Source organism: Bacillus rossius, chromosome 3 (assembly GCF_032445375.1).
Source record: "Bacillus rossius redtenbacheri isolate Brsri chromosome 3, Brsri_v3, whole genome shotgun sequence".
NCBI lineage: Eukaryota > Metazoa > Arthropoda > Insecta > Phasmatodea > Bacillidae > Bacillus > Bacillus rossius.
This window is the reverse complement of record NC_086332.1, coordinates 28,892,195-28,916,189: the sequence shown is the minus strand read 5'-3', so window position 1 is coordinate 28,916,189 and position 23,995 is coordinate 28,892,195. Positions and strand designations below refer to the sequence as shown.

Here is a 23,995-nt window from a genome sequence, read left to right as displayed (position 1 = left end):
TGTGTTAGTGTATATATGCGTATACGTGTACACAGGCCACTGCGCGTGACCAGTCTGGCACAACACGTCACTAGCATGTCAGAGACGCGAACCCCTAAGTTTTGCTCCTACCAAAAATCGCTCAACACGGCTAAAAATGTTTTCACTTCAAAAATATAATTAAATACCCATAATTCATATACAGAAATACATTATTGGAAAAAAATATATTTGAGCTTAAGAACCTCATATACTGGGGAGGAAAAAAATCAGGAATAAATTGATTTCTTAAATTTTTTATAATAATACGACACAATTGTAAAAAGTAACTTTTTATGAAACTTAACATTTTACACACATACATCGGTAATTTTTACAAAAAAATATTTATCGTCATTAATTTAGTGGCTTAGTTCTTGCCTCATATTTCCCTGCGCTACTTCACACTATGTCGTGCAAAACCGGTGGAATTCAGTGGCTGAGACTGTTGCTCCAGTCATCAGTAGTAAAGGGGCTTCAAGGATAACTGGTTTAAATATCATAGATCTGCAGTCATTGTAGAACTGGAGACTGTGTGTTGTTTGCACAAAAGACTTCGCAAACAACACTGCAGCAGGTAGAAGTGAAAAATTCATTGAAAATCGGTTTCGGCCAGTAGCTGCGAGTAAGAGGAGTTGTAGTGGGTAGTCTCAAGGCAGGAAGGTGAGAGAAGTACGAACGATCCGTTCAGGAAAATAAGGAAGACGAGGCTGAATGAGCAGGGTTGGAGATGTAGGAGTTAATAGAATGACTGAAAGAGAAGGGGAACTACTACCAATATTGCAAGAGAAGGAGTGGGATGAGTTTCTGTGGCAGGGAAGAGAGGTAATACACAATATGTATGAAGTAAACTTTCACTCCCTAACACCTCAAAATTTGTCCTGAACACATTCGGACTGGAGCTAACCAGGAGAAGGAGATATTTTAGTCCTGTTGAAAAGCTGGACTGGAGTGTATGATCCATTTTGAAGGTGGAATTACTTGTTGCCCATGCTTTAGACACACCTAGTAATAATACCAAAGGTATAAATGTTTGAAATTGAAGAAATTATATTATCTTGGGGTGATTTTTCATAAGTCCGCAGCCTATTACAATAACTTAAGAACTCCGGAGTCGTCTGTTCTAAAGTGCAGTCAAGAGATTTAGTTACGACAGCTTCACTTGGTATTTTACTTCAAACACTCTGGGCCCGCCTGTGTTTTTATTCGCTTCATGTTGACTCCAGTCCAAGTTCTTGCTAGACAGAATGAGGAAAGCAAGAGGAGGTCGCAGTCAGCAATGAGAGGACTCCTGAAGTGTAGCGCCACTACAGTGGCAGGCTCTCGTGGGTGAACTGAAGTCCGCCTTCGCTGAAGTCCGAGGCGGCATGTCCGTCTCCTCGCAGCACCCACTTGGTGGTCAGCAAGCCCTCCACGCCCACAGGCCCACGCGCATGGATCCGCGCTGTGCTGATGCCCACCTCAGCACCTGCCGCGGACACAACACGGACTCCTCGTCAATCGTCCCTCAGGCGAACAACGTAACGAGCTTTGGTGCCCCTATCGGGACCTTTCAAAGTGTTCATTACCCCCGATAGAGGTGTGGACTTTCAAACTTGGACCTGAGCTTGTATGGTAGGTCGTTAAGAGATATTTAAGGCTTAAAGTCATAAAGACCGAGATGCAATTCTGGTATGGTGTGAATTCCACTAGTTATATACTGTTGGCAAACAGTGGCATATGACACTGGTAGCACGCCAAATCTCTGAACAAAATATGAAATTCATAACAAGTAGCGCTATCGATGCGGGAAATCCAGGAATGTCTCAACAGTGCTCTCAACGCTGCAATTCTCTGTTCTTTTCACATCAGAAACGTTTCACAAAAGGTTTCACGAAAACGTTGCATGTTACTCTCATCGTACTCAAAGAATATTCACTTCAAAAAATCTTGTTTGGACTCAGATGCAGAGTATTTCGGGTTGGTGAGTGAGGAGTACTCACCCAGTCCGAACCTGTAGCCGTCTGCGAAGCGAGAGCTGGCATTGACGAACACGCACGCGCTGTCCACCTGTCGCTGGAACTCGGCCGCCTTCAGCTCTGCGAACAGGACCTGCTCTGGAGGCGAGTATATGGCCCGGGGGGTGGGGGAGAGAAGAGGGCAGTAGGCGAGGTGAGCTGGTAGGGAGAGGTGGACCGAGGGCAGTGTGTGAGGCAGGTATCTGTAGGAGAGTTGGACAAAACCGGGTGGTCTGGTAAAACGGGGTACCGCTGTTATTTCCACTATACCGTGCTGCCATCTACCTCTGATCGTGTCAGTTAATTACTCGTACGAGTACCGCTAGCCAGCAACAAATAGCGCGGCAGTCGGCAGCGTCAAGCGTTGTCTATTGAGAAAAGTGTGTTTTCTGACTGATGTGATGTAATTTTTGGCTTTTGTTTGTATGATTACTGCAGATGAATGAAACCGTCAAACTATACAGGTGAGTAGGCATAGAAATGAGTGTAGTATGCACTAAAAATACGTGTGTGTACTAATTTGTACGTTTCTCATCTTTCCTTAGAAATGAATTTATTTTGTAGCAAGGCGTAGTCTGACAAAACAGGGTACTGCGTGGTCGGTTAAAACAGGGTAGTACCCTGTTTTATCCGACTATACCCTGTTTTATCAAACCGTTTCTTAACTATAGCTTTAAGTACAATGATCATTTGATATTGTTACCCATAAGTTATAAACCATTATTTATTCGGTTTCGGGCACAAATTAATGTACAGAATTTTATTTAGACAGTGAATCATCATGCCTTATGTTCGCCAAACCAACAAACAGTCTTGGTCTCAAGATGCTATGAAAAATGCAGTTGCTGAGGTTTTGGCTGCCAGAATGGGATACCTTAAGGCTTCTAAAATGTTTGGCGTCCCACAATCAACTTCTTAAAGCGAGAGTGAAAAAAGCCAGAACTGGTTTATCGCTTGAGGATGCTACTAAGAAAGGCAAGCACTTTAAAATTATTGCATTCTAAGAAGTGTAAAAAATAAATATGTATAGTTTTTTAATATATATTTATTGAAAAAAACTATATAAAATCTCTATTATTTTGCTGAATGTTGACTTTTTAAAATAAGAAGCATCATAATGTGTGAATTATTATGTTTTAGGCTTGGGCTGGATGTTTCAACCTGCTGAAACCACTGAAAGGGCTCTAAAGGAAATGTATCGTCAGCAAAGTTTGGCCATTTCAAGCATCCACCAACCATTGGTACAACCTACCATGGCTGAATCTGAAACTAATGCCAGCACACCTGAACCTGCATCTAGCCAACGCGAATCTCATGGGCCATTTTCGCAATGTCTCTTGGATTCCGAAGCATCCACATCAACAGCCACATCGGCATTTGCTGTGTCACCGAAAGACATTAAACCCATACCTATAGCTCAGAGGAAGGTTGAAACCAAAAATAACAGGAGACGTGGCAAAACTGTGATCCTCACAAGCTCCCCTTATAAAAATGAACTAGGCCTAATTGCTGCACAAAGTAAGACATCTGCGCATAGTTACACTGCAATCCCAAAACAGTAAAAAGAAAACTGAATTCATCTAGAGACAGGTCACATGTTAATGAGTCTACAACTCGCAAAGCCCACAGTAATAAAAAATGCAGTAAAATATCCGTAATGACTCAGGACAACTCTGAAACATCTGATGAAGATGAAACAAATGCAGCATGTCTCTTCTGCTATTACTTGTATTCAAACTCCAAATCAGAAGAAGGGTGGATTAAGTGTGTTATGTGCGATGAATGGGCACACGAACAGTGTGCAGGTATAGACAGTGATGATGTTGGTTCTTACACTTGTGATTAGTGCCAGCGATAGAATATTGTTTTTGGTATAAATGTGTTGTATAACTTGCACTGATACTCAGAGAGTCTGTGATTTCATGCATTTTGAAAAATGAGATCCTCAGAAACTGATAATGATGACATTTGACTTCCTTATTGTGCTATTTGTTAATGTATCATAGTAAACTGTAATATACATGCAAGTCATAAATCATATGTAATAACGTTGTCAACACTTTTTATTAAATATGTCTCAATTTGTATCGAAATACCTGCACTAATATGTTCGACATTGATGTACCCCGTTTTATCCGACCGGTATGATAAAACAGGGTACTTAGCAACAAGAAAGAAAAATATTAATGTTTTATTTCACATTGCTTGGATCCGACTCTTCATATGCACAATATCAGTAGGGATATATATAGTGTTTCCTTGAAAATAATGGATACTCAGGTATAATTACCAGCCACTTAATGAGCATATAAACACTAAGTACCCCGTTTTAGCGGGTCGTGGAGATTTTGAAAGTGACAGTGGAAGCCAATGGTTTTTATGGGGACTGACCGGATAGTTCATACAAAGTTTCTAACGACAAGGTCAGTTAAAAGGATTTTCATATAAATATGAACGGTTTTATCTGTTTGATGGGCAGTTTATGTCTTACGACCAGAAAAAAAAGATGTACACACAAACCTTTCGTTTGGCCCGCCACAAGAAGAGCTGTGATGCTCTTGTTAAGGACTATAAATTGAAGGTGCCGGTAATGCCTCAAGAAACACGCGCATCAGGGCGAGACCAAGTGTGACAGAACTGTACCACGAGGTAAATGCCAGTTCCAGTACTAACGAAGAAAATATCCTAAGGGCATTATGAAGACTGCAAGGGACTAGGACATTTTCGATGGAGGTGCTCGGAATGGGAAGTACCCAATGGGACTGCCTGCAAAATTCGCGGTTTCGATGGCCTTCAGGATAGACTGCACATACCCCTGTACACTGGGGGAAATAACGCAAGTTCATTGGCTGCCGACTTGTAAGTCGTCTCAGCTGGTTTGTCTGTGATTCGATCCTTCTTTGGTTGAAGGTTTATAACTGGTTGAAATTCGTCCAGATGAACAGTAAGCCAATAGTAAAATTATCTAAGAGGTATATGTGTTTGAATTCTAGCCTATCACCGAATGAATCCACGAATTTTGCAGGTCTCTACTGATGAGAAAGGAGACGTCACAGCCACAAATACAAAAGAAAGAAGTCTAAAATCATTTCAAAAAAGACTTATGGCCACGATGTTTACACCTGTCAAGGAGTGGGCCATATCCAGCACGATTGCCAGATGCTTAGGATGACATCACAGTATGGACAACAGGTCCCTGTCCGGGATGAACAGGTTATAGGAGGGGGCAGTGTATCGAGGCTTCTGGAGGTGAGGTCCGGTACGGGCCAAGAGGAATCCATGGGTAAGCCCCGCCTCTTTAAGGAGCGCAACACAGGTAGCAACCGTCCCTCCCTTAACATTACCCAGGAATTTCTTTAGCAGCCTTACCAAAGAGTCGGGGCCGCCTCTTTGTTTCGCCTGAAGGGTTTTACGGGTCATGAGAGTACCGTCGTTTGAAGTGGCATAACTTGAACGTCATTGTTATTGTAGCTTCGAATGTTAAATCCGGGGACTTTGATGACGTGACACGTAGAAGGCCTATTAGACCAATCCAGGGCAAGACGAGTGGTAAATGTAGCGGGCCCGACCTGCGTGCTGGCAGTGAAGCGAAGAGAGAAAGAGAAAGAGAAAGAGAGAGAGGCTGGTGAGACACCGGCGAGCGAGAGAGAGAGAGAGAGAGAGACAGTGGGGCGATACTGATTGTCTAGTTATTTTTCTAATTACTTGTATCTTTGTTAGCATGTTTGAAACCCCCACTGACGAAGATACCATCCTTGCACTCTTCAAACCTGTGCTACTCTGCTTTTCTGGAAGCAGTTTCCTCTGTATGTGTGATTTCTGTTGCATGTAACCATGGCTTGTACTGATACACCGGTGGGATGGGTCTACTCGCTACGGCACGCTGTGCTGGATGAGAACGAGGTAGACTTCGAGGCGTCGGAGACTGTGCCTGAGCTAAGTGCCTAGTTAATCTGGCACATCAGAGATCCTAGGAGGAGACTTCCAAGGGCCAAATCGATTCTGCTCCTGCCAATGTAAGTCACGCCAGTGGCTCGTCATTTAATATAGTTATGTTTTTTCTACCCTCAAGTCTCTTCTGAAGCTATAAGTTAATGATTATAAAGCTTTCTTAGCCTTTTTAAGTGAGGCCACACGGGTCGCCAATCTCAAACTGATTAGCAATGCAGAGTTTTTGAAGGCATTGCTAAGCAAATGTGGTAGCGCATATGTTCAGTAGCTGAGCGAGGCAGTGGCTCAGAATCACTCTTTTCAGCATTTTGAAAGAAGTGTACTGAATTTTGTCAGTCTGCCTCGAGGGCTGGAAAGCTGTAAGCGTGAGTTGGTTTTCCACTCCCAGCACCCCAATGAGCCTGTTTTGGAATTCATTAATTCAGTGGTGACGTATGTCAAGATGAGATTGATAATAAAACTGTGCAAGCCCCTTGTTGAAGTAAGGTTTTTGAATATAACAACTCTTATATATGTACATTCTAAATTCCCCCCCGAAATGAATTCTTGTATCAATGGCTGATTCTACCTATGTTACATTCAGTATACATGTGCATGTGTTTGAAATTTCCTTATAAACATGTTTCAATATTTTTTTTCTCTGAATTTTTTAATCACAGTAAAATATAAAATTAAAATAATTTTGCGAGTATTCTTTTGCTAAGAGAGTACGGATTCTCTTACACTAAACCATGAAACATAAACAACTTATAATAAGTTATATCTATGAAACAAACCTCATATTACTAATGACAGCAGTTAATGATGAATAATATACAAATTTAACATTACATTCAAGTTAAGTACTAAAATAAACAATTTAAAAAGAATTATTAAACATTAAAATATAATGAAATACTAATCAAAAACCTTTTAATATTGTTTTAAATAGAATTTTTTTTTAAATAGATTAAAATTCTTATTATTAGGTCATAAACTCACACACTTACACAAACACACACACATCAATTCTATATTCCTTTGGTTACGTTACTGTAAATTTAGAGAGCCAAGTCTTTTTATTAAGAGTTTTTTAAATATTTTGGTAGACCTTGGTGTCCAGCATCCTGGTCGGGGCTGTTCCAGACGAGATGCAGTGGCTGTGGAGGATCTCGACATTGTGTTTGTTTTATGCATGTAGTATTGAAAGTTCACGATTTGATTTTGATCGGTTCCCAAGACTGTGACGCCAGCTTAAAAAACGTAAATCGACGGGACAGATATTGAGGAGCATTTAAGTATTTCATCTAGCATTAGTAGAGCGTTTGGTGATCTTTTTTTGGTGAAGTTGAAGCCAGCCTGCTTTTGTTTTTGAAGTTATACTTCTAATGCGACTTCCAACAAGGTTGCGTTAAACGTTTAACGCTCCTGGGGAGGGGGAATAGAAAGAGAGAGCGAGCGAGAGTGAAAGCTATTGTAAGGAACTAAGTAGAGAGTAAGAAAAAAATAAAGATCCTAACAGTTTGTAGTGTCGCCATTTTGTTTCAATTTTCAATACCGTTTTTGTATATTACAATTTAAATTGCAGAAAAAAATCATGTTTCATAGACACATAAATAGTGTGTGTGTATTTCTCCCACGAGGTCTCGCCGCGTCAATTTTCTCCTTGGGGCGAATCCGTCCGCTTTAATTAAATAAAAAACTTTTATCGTTGAATGATTTCATTATTTATTTCATGATAATCTGCTCTCATAAAAAAGTTAGTTTTATAGACATTCAATAGGTCTCTGTCCCTCTCTCTTTCTCTCTCTCTGAAAATCAATCTATGAATCGTTACAAATTTATTTCCTTTATTTTTTTTAGTTTGATTTGATACAATATGATTTCACTAAATATCAATTTCTACCCCTTCCTATTTTCATTTCCACATTACGAAGTTTCACTTCTTCCGCGCGGAGGGACTCCACGCACTATTTTTGCATGCAATTAAAAACTATTTTTTAATGATGCCAAAGACGTATAACTTCTCACGCACGTAGTACCTAAGTACACGCACCCATTTTTTGTTTATGGTAGGAGTGCAAGTGATGGTGAGTAAAGCGAGCGCAAGTGTTCGATATAGGTTACGAGCTGACTCTCGAGGCGCGGACTCACGGTTCTCGGTGACGATGACGTCAGTGTGGCTGCTGCCGTAGGTGTGGATGTGCGCGACCGCCTCCGCCAGGCCGGCCACCGTCTCCACGGTGCACTCCAGGCTGCTGTACTCCATCCTCAGCAGCTTGGCCGGCGGCGGGCCGAACGTCAGCTGCTTGGACAGGTTGGGACCCGCGTAGATCGTCACCTGCGGGCCGGTCGCCAGGTCGCTGCTTCACCGACTGCTTCACTGTGGCTAACCTAACCCAACCTAACCTAACCTAACCCAACCCAACCCAACCCAACCCAACCCAACCCAACCCAACCTAACCTAACATAACCTAACCTAATCTAACCTAACCTAACCTAACCTAACCCAACCTAACCCAACCTAACCCAACCCAACCCAACCCAACCTAACCCAACATAACCTAACCTAACCCAACCCAACCCAACCCAACCCAACCCAACCTAACCTAACCTAACCTAACATAACCTAACCTAACCTAACCTAACCTAACCTAACCTAACCTAACCTAACATAACCTCAGGCCATAGTCACACACTTGAGGTAAAACTGCCAACTTGGATCGTGCGGGAATCATCTCCGAAAATCAACAACAACGGTTGTATAATTGAATGCGGGTACAGGTCAGTTCCGAAAGCAAATGCACAGTTTTGTACGTTTAACCTCACTAGAATACGTAGGTTCGTGGTATCACCATGGAAGCAGATCCAAATGTGACACTTTCTTTTAAATGGATTATGGCAAGAGAAAAGAAAAGTTGTTACTACGGGAAAACGGAGTGTATTAATATTGCAGCGGAGCATACTTTATTGGTACCCAGTCGTAAACTTTCACTTCGATGGTTTAGCATAAATTATGTTACTGAATGTGATTTTATACGGTAATTTTTTCATTGTGATTTGTATCGGCTAGACGTCTCAACTACAGTGTAATCCCAACATTTGTGTATGTATTTGGTGTTCAAAAATTAAAATGATGTATGTTGTTCCCAAAAAACTGATGAATAACTTCCAATATTTATAAAACTTCAAGTACGAGAAGGCCTTAGAATGATTATCAGTTCCTGAACGATGCTAATGGAATGGGTTAGGGATATCTGAAAACTCGAGGGGGATCATCGCATTATTTAAGGAGGTGCTTCCCAATGCAGGTCATGATTCTATACGTATTTACGTTGAACACATGCAAAATCGTAGAATTTTTAAATAGTTTAACTTTTACGAAATGAAAAAAATATATACATAGCATACTTTTTGCCTTTTTAGCTGCCAAAGTTACTTCTTATAATGTGTTTGGAGAGTACAAATAAGAATAATTAAATTGATTTCACAACTATATATATTATTTTTAGGTTTAAAAGCAATGATATTGTTACTTCACGATAACGTTTGTATGTCTATTACAAAAAAAACCTTTTTTGATTTCGCTTATCTGTCAAAGTTTTCACAAATTTTGAGGATTTTGAAAGGCCATGTAAAATTAAACAAAAAAAAATAATAAAATCTGAAAAAATCCCAACCGTTTCTTGAAGTAGCCAGTAGTTACTAGCTAGCTAGCTAGCCCAGTTTTACAGTTGCTTTTCTTTATTTTTACGCCCTCCCAAAAACGTTAAAAAATTTTAATTTGTCAACTAATTATGCGAAAAGTGTGGGATCCAATTTTTTTTTTTTTTAAATTTAATGGAAGTTAATCTATTTGAAAAAAAACTCTACATGTTTACCAGCGTTTCATTTAAATACAAAATAACGACCTAGACCCTCTAAGATGCACGCGAACAAGCAACGAGATCGACCGGTGGCGTGGAGGAGACGGGGTTTCTCACCCCTTCCTTCTTGAGCATGTTGCAGACTTGCTCGAAGAAGGAGCCGCTGCCCTTCACCAGGTCCTCGTGGATCAGCAGGGTCTCCATGGCGTTGCAGGCGGCGGGGTAGTCGCACTTGGAGTCCCTGACTGCAAACATCAACACTCTCATCAAACAGCTATGTTTACTCTTTAATGTATGTGTCGAGTCTTTAGTAATACTTAGGTAACGAGCGAATTTACATTTTCTTATTATGCAAATAAACTTATAATACGAAACACTGACACGGGATTTATCGTATAAATTCCTACAAATAATGCTGAACATGATAAATATATGCCAATTACGTTTTCAAATAGGTACACTTCTGAACGCTTATCATACTTAGTTTACGCACCCGTCGTTACAATTCGTTGCCGGAGGAGACCGAAAGTCTAAACTACATATATAATGAAACGGCTCCGATAAAGGAAAGAAAAAAACTACTTTAAAGAATTACCAAACCCCGGATTCGGACCTGATTTCCGACAAATTATTTTATTAAAATGCTGCCCATCACGTTAAAATTTATTAAACAGTTAATACTTAAACGTTTACCTTTGTCTCTGCGAACTTTGGCTCGCGCCATCAGCTACAATAAGAAGCACAGTGGTCACACATTTCCTTTCCACGCCTGTTTCCGTTCCAAGAGTTAAGATGTCGCACATACAAACGATCAGTAGTGAAAAAAACAAACTATATATATATATATATTAATTTACGGTTGCAACGACTTGTATAAAAGTGTAGTATATGGATATGGATATATAATTTTTTTTTGCGTTGCATTGTTTCGCACTGATCATATTTGGCATAATAGGTCGTGCTAGTACTAAAAAAAAAAACTTGAAAATTGAAAAAAAAAGGAAAATGTAAGTATCTATGTAAATTGAACTAGCCAACAGTAAGAAAGTTTCAGTTGAAAATGACAACACCGCTTTTGTGTCACACTGGCTGCAGGGTGTCCACAGTTAGTACTTTCGTTAGTGGTCTAGTACATTTACGCTCAGATCTAGTACATTTTTCTTTACTATAATAATATTATAGTAAATCCCATATGTTTTATTATTAAGCGTAATTTTATTAAAAAACTATGGAATGTATGTGTGCGTGTGGTGTGATCGAGCATTGCAATGCCATAGTATCTTCCTAAATTGTTAAAAACTATAAAAAAATTATAATTTAGTAATTTTATTTCAAATCTAGTACTTTTTTCTCGCCTAAGTTGGTACGAAATATATTTTTTCCTTGTGGGCACCCTGACAGGCTGTCCGCCACCCACCGATCTTGAGCGCCTTCTCCGCGTCGGCCTCGCTGTCCACGTACACGTGGCAGATGCCCTCGGCGTGGCCCAGCACCGGGATGTGCTGGCTCTGCGCCTGGATGCTGCGCACCAGCTCGCTGGAGCCGCGCGGGATGATCAGGTCGATGTGGTGCTCCATGGCGAGCAGGTCGCTGATCTCCTCCCTCGTCGACACCTGAGCGCACATACACTCCCGCCACTGCCTCGCCACCCGCGTCGGCCCGTTCTGCAACTATCGCGTCTCTTCCGCCTCCACAAAGAACGGAAACGTAAAAAAAAAAATGGCCACCGATGATATGGCATTTCAAGGATACAACATATTATGCTTCGAGATCAAAGCACGGGCAGAATTTAAATACATAATAAAAAAAAATTGGTTGTCTGTAAAGTCGGTTTACGGACGATAGTTTAACGCGAAAACGTCATAACAAAACATTGATGAAATGATTGCATACTTTATGAATAAAATTGAATAATTTTTATTTTAATAATAAAATAATACATACTTGAAATAATACTAGTAATCAGATTTTTAAAATGCAAGAATAATTAACCTTTATTGCCGAAATTGTTGTAATAAGCAATGAAAACCACATTAACTTTTCACTTCACTTTATAAACAGTCGAGTGGAAGAGAGATAGATGCGGCGCAAGCGTACAATGAGCGTAACGGAACACAGCGTAACGGAACAATGTGCGTAACGGGACACTTTATCGCGCGTGCAGCCGGCGTTCATCGATTTATTAGACGTTGTCACGTCAAAAATAAACGACAACGTCAAAATTGAAAACTAGATATGCTTGTACATGAAACAATTTTTTTAAGCTTATTTAGAACATAAACGAACGTGGCTAAAACCGCAGCACCGTAAACTCCGTCTCCTGTTTCGGTATCATTGTAGAACGGGCCTTACACGCACGAGTTAAGATTTCCGTCCTTAAGCACGGTCCCCATTAAACTAAGAAATAACTTCCATTATTTTCAAAACTGGAACCTTCAACCAATTGACAGAAAGTGGCTTTACGTAGTGTCCACACATACTTCTCTCTCCCCTTTGCCCCACGTAACATAATTATACACACATACAAGCTATACGGAGAGTTATTTTGTATCTTCACTTGTTCATGTTAAAATGATAACATCTTTTTGTCTACGTAACAAGCAACTGAGCGAGTTAAATGGTAACATAAGATGTTGGAAGTAAAATAACGCAAAACAAAATTAGTTGTAGACTTTACACCTCAAAATGATAAAAAAAATATATTAGCGATTACGAGATTTGTTTGGTCACACGACAAATTTTAGTTATATTTTTATGTTACTCTTATCAAAGGAAGGTATAATGTGTTCAAGACAAATAATATCACTTCCGAAACATCCGTATTTGTGGCGCGTTATGAAAAATCTGGATTACAAGATGTCTCTCAAAGTTAACAATTGTTCGAAGTAGTAGGTACCAGTGGTACGCAGTTTAAATATGTCACATGCAAAGCAACATAATATGTTTAGGGACCGGAAAAATTCGCGTGTTCAATGACCTGCAGGATGAACTCCACAGTTCTACGTACACTCGGTCAAATATCACCCACTCATTGGCTGCTGTCTTGTGAGACGTCCCAACGTAGCAGCCTGTGATTCGATAAAGCTTTGGTCGGGTGTTTCTCACTGGCCCGGAGTCTTCCAGGTGAGTTGTGAGCCAATAGCAGAGGCAGCACTGAGGTATAACCATTTGTATTTTAGCCTATCGCGAAATGAATTCGCGAATTTTTCCGGTCTCTAAATATGTTTGTTTCCGAACACTCGACAGTCGCAGACGCTTGCGGACAGAACGCGGATGGCTGTCGGGAGAAGTGACGTGATCGCAGGCACCCGGGGCGGGAAGACGGCGTACTCACGAGCGCCATGGCGTTGCCGACGCCGACGGTCGCTAGCGCCTCCTTCACCAGCTCCATGAGCGCCTTGTTGCTGTGCGCCGCCTCCTTGCCGCCCTTCAGCAACAGCCCGTTGGCCGAGCTCATGGCCAGAGCCGCCACCTGCACACACGCCGCGGCCCCCCCTCCGGTCACCCAGCTTCAACACCACGCCCGAAACGTCGCTCCGTCACGCGGTCGTTAAATAACAAGTCACTTCGTAGAAGTAGCTTGGCTTCTGGGCTGTAGCCGTGTCCTTGGAGAACAATTTGACCGACGTTTCGGTCGACATTGCAGTCGCCATCATCAGGGAGCAGTTGCCTACTACCGTTAGTTCGCTAGCCGCCGCGAGCTTCACTAAGCGGACAGGTCTCACCAAGGAGAAGGATATAATGGTGCCAAACCTTACTATATGACCGAGTGGCGTACATAGATAAATGACACACACTCACTCTTTGTGTGTCTATGACCTATGATTTTTTGTTATAAAAATGAATTTACTTATGGCAATCGGTTGAACGATATACAAGTTGATGGGCTGCAGCACCGTATAGTGGAAGGTTACAAAAAATGGATAGCATGAAAACCTTCTCCATGAAAAAAATACTTCAATGTGCCAACTTTCATGGTGATGGGTTAAACTGTGTCAGAGTTTATCAACGTCGTATATACAAATATCCATGTTATATATAGATAAACTAAATATATTTGGTCTAACAAACATAATTAAAATTTCTTTGTTGAGCCAGCTTCGCAAAAATTCATATACTGATTTTTCAGCTAATATGAAATTTTCTAGGATTTTAATAAGTGCTCTTCTTTATGATAAGAATGTGTAATAATACGAAACTTTTGATTCTAATATGTTGTCACTTAGAATAGGAGTAAGACGAACTATGTTTATGTTTAAATACTGTACACCCGTGTACAACAATGACTGTCAGAATTCGATGCCAGAACGTTCAGATCAGCTGAAATGCACCATTGGAATACATCTTTCAATTATTTATTGGGTTTATTTTGGTTTTATGTGCCATACTACAGCTGGATGCCATTTACTGAATAACACGAAAACCAAAATATAAAACACCCATTTGCACGATAAACTTAAACAAAAACAAACAATTAAAATAAATCAATAAAGTGAAAATGCACGAGACAACACAACACACATACAAACACAGCTGCGAATAAAAGGTTTTTAACAGAATGTTTTTTTCAAAATTATGACAATGTAAATTATTTTACTTAAAAATCAAGCTAACATTATATAATAAAATGGTCTAATTTTTTAAAGTATTCTTATTTTACGATTTTCCTAAAATTATGACAAATATCCCAATATATTTTTTAAAAATTTTAACGGCAAAATACATTATATTGCTTATATAATATCTTAGTATTTAATTTTCGTTCCAGTGAAAGGTTCTAATTTGTTAACACACCTATTTATTAAGCTATTCTGTTTACTTATCATATTGAAAGTGTAATTTTTGTTCTATAGTGCATCGAGGTCACCTGCGCACGCATGACCCATGCGAAGACACCAGTAGTTCCAAACAGTCCAAGGCCCCGTCGGCCCAGGCACACACACGGTTCGCAGAGATTCAGGGAAAAAAAAAAAAAAAAAAAAAAAAAAAAAAAAAAAAAAAAAAACAACGCGATTTGAAAATTACTCAAGATATCAGAGTGTATGTCTGTTTGAAAATTCGCTGAGGGTCAAAAAGAACTTTTGATTTAGGATTAAGTTTCTAGACTGTATTTTTTTTTTAGACGGGTTAAAATAGGTGTTGCAGATTTTTGTAAGCACCTAATTGACTTTTACCTTCATTTGTATGCCATATAATGTAACGGTCACCGCTCAAATGTCACAGTTGTCGTACGGACGACGAGAAGACCGCGCGCCAGTCCGGAGGCGACGCCGCGCTAGAGGCGCCATCCCGCGCCAGCTCACTGACACACACACACACACACACACACACACACACACACACACACACCTGACCAGAGGGAAGCCTTCTTTTCACAGACGAGAGAGCCAATAGCCCGATCGTGCATTTTTTTGGTTCATTGTAAATAAATATGGTGGTGTTGATAAAAAGGAAAGACCATAAACAAGGCAACGGTATTTATTTGTAATTGTTTTTAGAGGAAAATACCTAATTTAAGAAACGCGTTTTCGTGGATTTTTGCTACAAAAATTCCTCTATTTAATAAAACGTGCGGAGATACGAAATTCCAACACGTTTACGAGAAATCGCAGTTTTTTTCATTAACATACATCTGCACATTGGTGCGACCATCGCAATATTTTTCGTTTGCCGTGTGTCCGTGAATGTTTATTTTGGACAACTCGTGATAACTAATGGTCAATTAGGTTAGGTTAGCTACATTATAAATACTTTAAAACATTGTGGACGGTTGATTTGGTTAGGATAGCTACAGTAAATATACTGTGATATCATGTAAATGGTTTCCCAGCGCTGGATAGCTACATATTAAAGAGTTATTTGCTAAGCAACCATTAAATGATTTTACAGTATTTTTAATGTAGCTATACTTACCTGATATAACCAACCATCCACAATGTTTTAAAGTATTTATAATTACTTCTTGCTAATTTTAAGAATGACATATTGTAATTTAAACCCGCGCATTCGGAGAATAAATGCCCGCGAATTTTTTTTCCACCGCCAAATAAACACACATGTTGTGGTACGGAGGGAAAAAAAAAGCGAGCATGAACTTCGGGGAACTTCGGGGAACTTCGGGTGTGGCTCTCTCGTCTGTGAAATGAGGGCTTCCCCTGACCACACGTCGGCGCGGAGGCACGGCCGCCGGCAACAAGTCACCTGCGGCAGGCAGTCGGGCCGCGACTCGAAGATGACCAGCAGCACGCCGATGGGGACGGTGATCTGCGTGAGCTCCAGTCCGTCGGCCAGCCTGGTGCGCCTCAGCACGCGGTTCACGTTCCGGTGGCTGCTCTCGGCGATCTGCTTCAGGCCTGCGACACGCGCGTCCGCAGTTCCGGGCGGGGGCCTCACATCACCCGCCGGAAAATACTCAGAACAATGGGGCGTGGCTGTGTCATGGACACGGCCGTGTGTTGTGCGTCAGTGGCGGATCCAGAGGTTCACCTCTAGGATTTCAGAGTAGCCGGAGAAAAAATTGTCTTAAAATTACTACATTTGTATTTAATCTACTCACACTACACACTACATCCAACCACCAGATTTTATGATTCTACAAGAAATTCTTTAATTATATTTATTAAAATATTTTCTTGGTTTCAGAAACAATAATTTTTTTCCGGAAATATTAATGTAGCAGATGACAACTGGTTTTTCGTGGATCCGCCACTGTTGTACGTAAAAGGTAATATTTTCTGTACAAAGTATAATAAACGCTATTTTTTTTATTTTAACACCATATTTATATTCACTGTAACTATTTTACACTAATGTTTCATATATGCAATCGATAGATTTTGACAAGAGCTGACGATTGAAACCCAAACGAACGTCGTAGCTTCTCCGAGTCAAAGGATATAATACTAAATGGAAATCTCGAAACGCAGCAAAATGACTTCAAAATGGCGGCGCTTCCCCTTCCACCGGGCACAATGCTTCACAGTCGTAACTTAGCGTAACGAATTCTTTGATCCTTTAGCTATCCAGTGGTGTAATTAAATTTTGGGATGGAGATGATAGATATGTAGCTGCAACACCAAACTGTATTTCCCCGATTTTGTTATCATTCGTATTTTGAATTGCGTCCCACTATCAAAGCAATTTTAAAGAGATATCACGTCAGAAAACTTCTGTACTTTCACAACAGATTTATTTGGAAACCACAAGGAATGTATTGTAACTGTGTGCAACACATGGCTATGTTTATTTTTTACATTTATGAAATACCTTTTTTTTTTTTTGCCAGATAACACTGAATATTTCTCACGAAAATTGGCGCATAATTTTTTTAAAGCATGGAAAAGTAAATAGAAAATTCAACGAATGGACTTTATTTAGTTTTATTATGCTTATTAATGTGCGTAGTTAATGCCGGAAAGCTATTTTGGGGACGGTTTACAAATAACTTTAACTTTTTTAGGTACTGGTGCATAATTTCTCCGGCACGATTCCGAACCCAGTACCTATTATTGCGAACACTATTTTGCAGTGATACAGACATATATTTTTTATGTGAATTTTAAAATTTACAAATATCTGTAAGTTAACGTGGATATTTCTGTTCCATTTACAAAAACAAATTACATTGTACACTGCAATAAGGTATGCCCTCGCCAGCGGGTTCTTCCTTGTGATTGGTGGCCGTCTGCAAGAGAAGCCATTTCCTTATTTGGTCAGGCCATTCAGGACGAGTTGGCTTCCGCACTGGTAGACTTTGAATTTGTGTGCCGACAGTAGGCGTGCATCTGAAGGAAAGTCAATCAATCACGAAACACAGACGATGCTACAGTGTTTGAAGGTTTTAACGCACATTTGGTCTCGAATTCTTTTCACGAAAAATACGTGCCTCTTTTCATGGGTTCCAAAAACGTATAAGATCCGTGGATCCCGCGTCTACAGATTATTTCCGCCGCGACACCCCCAATACGAACAAATACGAGGTTCGTCCCAAAAATCGTTTAGACAAATTTTATTGCAAAACCCATAAATAAATATTATTTTCAATGTATAATTTAATTTTAATTGTTTAATATAATATTAATGTGTAATTTAAATTAAACTTCGGTAATCTTTATCGAGAGCGTACGCAGAATTTCATTTGCGGTGGGTGGTTTGGGGGATGGGGGGATAAGTATCACTTTTCTCGGGAGCTTTCAAATTATTCATTCGTTGTTGGAAATTATTATTATAATTATTTTTTTTAGAATTTCAGGGTTGGGTATGTATCTCCCCCCCCCCCCCCCCCCTCATACACACTTTCCCCGTGCGCACGCCCTTGATATTTATTAATAAAGCTATTTCATAAATAAATAAAAATGAGTTGGTAGAAATGGAGGGGTAAGGAAGTGAACTAAAGAAACAGTAGGTGTTAATTGTTAAGGCAGTGTAAGCTTACTCGCTCTCCTGAGCTTCTAGTTAAGTTATTCAGCAGGGTCAGTAAATCGAATGAGTGAGCTAGAGCAACTACTGTAGTGTATGAAACATTACTTGTAGCCACAAAGAGAAATAAACGGTAACTGTCGACATGCAGTTGTGCTGTAAGGCAAACTGCGACCAGATATTTGTTAAAATGGGTCAGGAACAGTGAGTTTATTCCAGGAGTGTCTCACGCTGTTTGGCTGTTGACAACCATTTTGTGTACAACCATAGAGCTAGGCACCGAAATGTCGGAGGTCAACTCTTCCACCGTGGAGAAACCGGCGAGTGTTCTGAGATTTTGAATCGGTATCTACGCGTCCATGAAAGAATAGAGTTTATTTGATGACTACAATGTCACATGGTCTTTGGTGATAGTGACTGCTGAAGTTCTTCACTCAGGTATTAAAAAAAAAAAGATCGTAATCGCATGTCTCCTAACAATCACGAGAACCCACGATAATTAAAATTATCTTCACAATATCTTCATGTGCTGTTCTTAAATCTGAGATAGAAACCAAACGATGCCATAACACATTCAACAATTTTTTTAAGTGTGAACAATATATTATTGTTAGTTTTTTGAAATTCAACAAATTGATAGTAGTCTGCTGTAAGAAATATTTCACAAGTGAAAAACGCTAGTGTTCATTCAGTATTAATTTAAATTTAACATTCATTACGTCTACAATATCTAATATTAGGCACTATTAGTCACTTTGTTTTATTCTATGAATGTTTATTAACGAGTAACGATAAAAAATATATTGTGGCATAAAAAACTGTCGAATTTATGATCGCGTGTTTTTGTTTCTACCTCTCTTCATTTTACAAATATAAGAGAACGTAATGAAACAAAACTTATTCTGCCTGCGCCAAGACCTCGCTATTTTTAACTGTCATCTATCGTGATAGGAAATAACGAAATAAATATCGTTACGTATACCATAATACATAAATGTTTTAGTTTATGATGACTGTATTTATAGGAACAATAATTGTTAGGGACCGAAAAAATTCTCGGATTCAATGACCTCTAGGATAGCCTCCATTATCCTCTGCATTTCTCAAGTAAACACGCGTGTTCATTGGGTACTAAATTGTGAGCCGTCTCCACTGGGTAGCTTGTGATTCAACGCTTCTTTGGTCGATGGTCTCTCATTGGCCCAGAGAGCTTCAGTTAAACTGCGAGCCAATAGAAGAACCAGCAGAATTGTGCACATGTTTGAAGTTCAGCCTATCACGAAATGAATACGCGAATTTTTCCGGTCTCTAATAATTGTTATTTTGTAATATTGCAGTATAGCAGAAGCTAAGAAGAGACAACAAAGGAAATTGAAGATGATATGTAGGGGCAGGAAATTTTCCCAAAAAAAATCTGAACGCCTACTAGACTGCAACAAGGTATACCCACACCAGCGGTTTCTTCCTTGTGATTGGCGACCGTCTGCGAGAGAAGTCGTTGCCTTGTTTGCACGAGCCACTAAGGACGAGTTTGCTTCCACACTGAATTAGTGTGATTGGTTGTTGTAACAATCGACATGCGCCTCAGAGTAACTCACCCGATCACGAAACACAGACGATGATACCACAGTGTTTTAACTTCCAGCTACTCTCGGTATCTTTTCGCGAAATATTCATGGCCCTAATGATATGGTATAGTAGAGACCTGCAAATTTCGCGGATTAATTCGGTGATATGCTAGAATTCAAACACATATACCTCTTAGATAATTTTGCTATTGGCTTACTTTTCATTTGGACGAATCTCAACCAGTTATAAACCCTCAACTAAAGAAGGATCGAATCACAGACAAACCAGCTGAGACGACTTACAAGCAGTGACGTAGCCAGGATTTGTGTATGGGGGGTGTTAAGAAGCATGCCGCCCCCCCCTCCGTGTTAAAGCGGGGGGGCCCGGGGGTCCTCCCCCGGGAAAATTTGGATTTTAAGGTGTAAAATAGTGCTATTTTAGCAGTTTTCGGTACTTAAATCTAAATATTGTAATTGTACAAATTTTATTAATTTTAATATAAAATTTGTTTGAGTGATGAATAAGATCTTAATTAAAGATTTGGTGCTAAGGGGGGGGGGGGGTTAACCCCTAACACCCCCCCCCTGGCTATGCCCCTGCTTACAAGTCGGCAGCCAATGAACTCGCGTTATTCGCCCGAGTGTACAGGGGTATGTGCAGTCTATCCTGAAGGCCATCGAAACCGCGAATTTGACAGGTCTCTAGGTATAAGCAGCGGCCCCTGGAACAGCCGGGAAAGCGCGACTGGAACTGGGAAATGTGACGCGGGCGCTGACCGAAGGAGAGGTTCTTGAGCTTGGCGGGCGACAGGGACAGCCTGGAGAGCAGGGGCGCCGCCAGCCCCGCCCTGGTGGCCTCGGCGATGTCCCGCGCGTTGGCGGCTAGCACTGCGTCCTGCCGCGACACCAGCAGCTCTGCCAGGGCGGTGATGCAGGCGGCGCGGTCCTCCGCGGCCAGCCCCTGCAGCGCGCGGCTGCCGCTGCGGGCTGCGGGGTCACGTCATGTTCGGTTGGGCACTTTATTTATTTATTTATTAAGTTTTTCATCTGTAGATCCCATATGGAGGTAAAGACTCCGGGATATAGAACAAGTCAATTAATACAAATATATACATATATACAAACATACTGTACAACCACAAAGAATAAATATTACAGAGTACTTTTACATTTCAAAAGTAAGAAAGAGAGAACAAAAAAAAAATGGTTGTTTGTAAAGTCGGATATACGGACGATAGTTTAACGTGACAACGTCATAAAAAAACATTGATGACATGATTGCATACTTTTATGAATAAAATTGAATCATTTTTTATTGATTTATCACTATTTTGTATGGATACAAAGAAGGAGTGAAATGAAATCTATAATTTAATTGATAAATTTACTTTTATTCGCACTCATTAATTCAAATATGTTTATTACTTTAACGAAGAGATTATTTTAACTATAACTTTTATACATGTTTGCTATTTAACTTCTTCCAATCTGTGTTATTCTGTTAAGGATATGACGATGATAGGAAAAGTTGGAAACGATTGGGAGTGTTTCAAGGATGATGTGAAGGAAAATAGCTAACCCAACACCAAGATGCAGTCAAAAATAATATATTTGCGCCACGGACTCTGCAGCAATGCTAGGAGGAACGGGTTAGCAAAGAGCAATGAAAATGTTACATTGAAATGCATGAAAACAGAATTACGCCACGGACTCGGTCGCAATGCTAGGAGGTTCAGGTTAGCAAAGAGCAATATAAAATGAGCGAAACGGGACAATGTGCGTAACGGGACACTTTTTCGTGCGTGCAGCTGGCGTTCATCGATTTATTAGATGTTGTCACGTCAAAAAAAAAAACCTGGGCACATAAGAAATGGTATAAACTCAAGTCTAAGGCTCAGAGCGAAGAGTTAGTTTACAAAACTCAATATTTTTCTCCTCGTTTTGTGATGGATTTAAATAAGATTTACCAGAGTTGATTTACACCGAGTTTCTTTACGTGGCGTTAAGTTGGCATTTCTTTCGGTTCGATCAGTTTACTAGAGGTTGAATTACAGGCAATGCTGAGTTATTTTAGGTTATGTTTGTAACCTCTCTCTCCGTCACAATCACGGTCTTGGTTACTGTCATGATAATTTTCATCGACTGTTTACGTTGCTTACGTTCACTGTAGTGAGAGACGCTTAAATTGTTTCATCGTAATATTTATATAATTTAATTTTTTAATATGTAAAACATATCGATATTTAAACTTACTTTCTGGCGAATGTTGAAAAACAAATGCTGCCAAATAACATATTTGGATATTATTTGCTACATAGACACCAGAGTTGTTACGTACTTTGAATTATTCTTGCAATGGGAAATATTACATTATTATATTTTGGACATGCGCCATCGTCAGCAATGATGCGTGTCCAAAAATTAATTTTAAACCAGAGTTAATATATTGTTGCAAAAAGGCATTGACATTAGAGACTCTTTGTATCACTTTTTAATTTATGTAATATGGTCAGGTAAAATTATAGGTACTGTGTTCATGGTTCTATTTATATAATTTCATTAGCAAGATTTTAGAATATTTATTTTTGGATCGGAAATATGGTCTATGGTTTATTTTTGTAAGAGCTTTTTAATTTTAATGTTAAATTGTTCTCTTTTTTGTGTCGTGTCTCACTTGAATCGAGCACTACTGTAAGGTAAAATATCTGGATGACCGATATTATATCGGAAGAAACGAAATACCTATATTACTACGGACATAAAAAAAAATTAAATTGCTGCATTTAAATTTAGTAATCATAAAAACTATGTCAAAACAATCTTTTCTACATTTGGTACATTTATAAATCGATTTTTTGCCCTCTAAACCAGATATCTTGTGGATTTAAACGAAAGAAAGGCATGCATTGCTCGTTCAATAGTATTCGGCTGTGACTGATCACTGTAGGTATGGTAGTTAGTACAGACGCAGGAGTACCGTTTTCCGCCATGGTGTCCACTGGCGTAGTGCCGTCGTTGTAAGAGTCAGTGAAGAACGTCCCGATCTTCCTGCCGTCCAGTATGGTCTTTATGGCCTTCTCCTGCATGCCGTTGCAGATGACCACGGACACGCCGTGTTCCAGCGCCCACGTGGCAGCCTCCACCTGTGGAACCACGGCCGCAACACTGTTCAGAATCAGTGGCAGATCCAAGGGGGGGGGGGGGGGGGCACCAGGGGCAAGTGACCCCCCCCCTGATAAACCAGTTGTCTGCTACATTAATATTGCCGACAAAAATGATTGTTTCTGAAACCAATAATTTTTTTTTTAATATAATTAATGAATTTCTTGTAGAATCATAAAATCTGGTGGTTGGATGTTATGTGTAGTGTGAGTAGATTAAATACGAATTTAGTAATTTTAAGACATTTTTTTTTCCTCTGGCTATTCTGAAATCCGAGGTGAACCTCTGGATCCGCCACTATTCAGAATGTTCTCATTAAACGCTGGTTACGAACTATCCAGGTATCTTCGTAAATGTACGGGCATCTTCGTTAAATTACTTGCTTTGAACACGAATCCACAAGAATGATATTGGTATAATAGCAAAACATTCAAAAACTTTTTAAGACTCCTAAAAAAACATTCTTATTTCTTGTACACGTGTTCTCACCTCATAAACATAGGGCCTAACTCGGAAGTCTAAATACGGCGTAGTTTTTACGATGATCAAGTTCTGAAATTACGAAAAACGCTTCGTTCATATGAGGTGAAGTCTTCGTCGAAAAGTCCGTAAATCGACCGTAATTTCTTACAGTGTATGACATATATGACGTAATATTTACCTCAACCTTCAGTCTCTCTTCCGTCTTTCGTTAGTTTTTTTTCCTGCTTTATGAAAGCGTACCAATAACCGTCTCGATGGTTCAATATCAATATCATATCAATAATGTAATATAAAACTTAAAATACGTCAAGAGGTAATGAAAAATATAACTATCAGATACCAGAAATTATATTTATTGTCTTTACATATTTTTCCACGAAATATAACCTACAAAGTGTAAAATTTCATATCTTGTAAACTATTCGACCGATATCAATAATTCAAATTTATAAAAGTAATGCAACAGCAATGGAAAAATATGCAATACACAAAAATTGCACCAAATGTTTAAGTACAGGAAAGGTTTGTGCAAATTTCGTAATGGTCAGGTCCT

General features: G+C 39.7%; 1 protein-coding gene across 3 annotated transcripts in view; it reads right to left on the bottom strand.

The window, feature by feature from the left end:
• Positions 1-295: 295 nt before the first annotated feature.
• The window catches only part of LOC134530438 (delta-1-pyrroline-5-carboxylate synthase), a 185,585-nt gene continuing 161,885 nt past the window's right edge, over positions 296-23,995 (bottom strand). For all 3 annotated transcript variants that reach the window (XM_063365255.1, XM_063365256.1, XM_063365258.1), the window contains 9 exons: positions 22,775-22,940; positions 20,575-20,784; positions 16,013-16,164; positions 13,146-13,283; positions 11,229-11,424; positions 9,929-10,056; positions 8,100-8,286; positions 2,001-2,096; positions 296-1,486 (listed from right to left, as the gene is read on the bottom strand). In XM_063365255.1, coding sequence (XP_063221325.1) covers positions 1,326-1,486; positions 2,001-2,096; positions 8,100-8,286; positions 9,929-10,056; positions 11,229-11,424; positions 13,146-13,283; positions 16,013-16,164; positions 20,575-20,784; positions 22,775-22,940 — 1,434 coding nt within the window. In that variant the 3' untranslated portion in view covers positions 296-1,325. The remainder of the gene's footprint in view (positions 1,487-2,000; positions 2,097-8,099; positions 8,287-9,928; positions 10,057-11,228; positions 11,425-13,145; positions 13,284-16,012; positions 16,165-20,574; positions 20,785-22,774; positions 22,941-23,995) is intronic.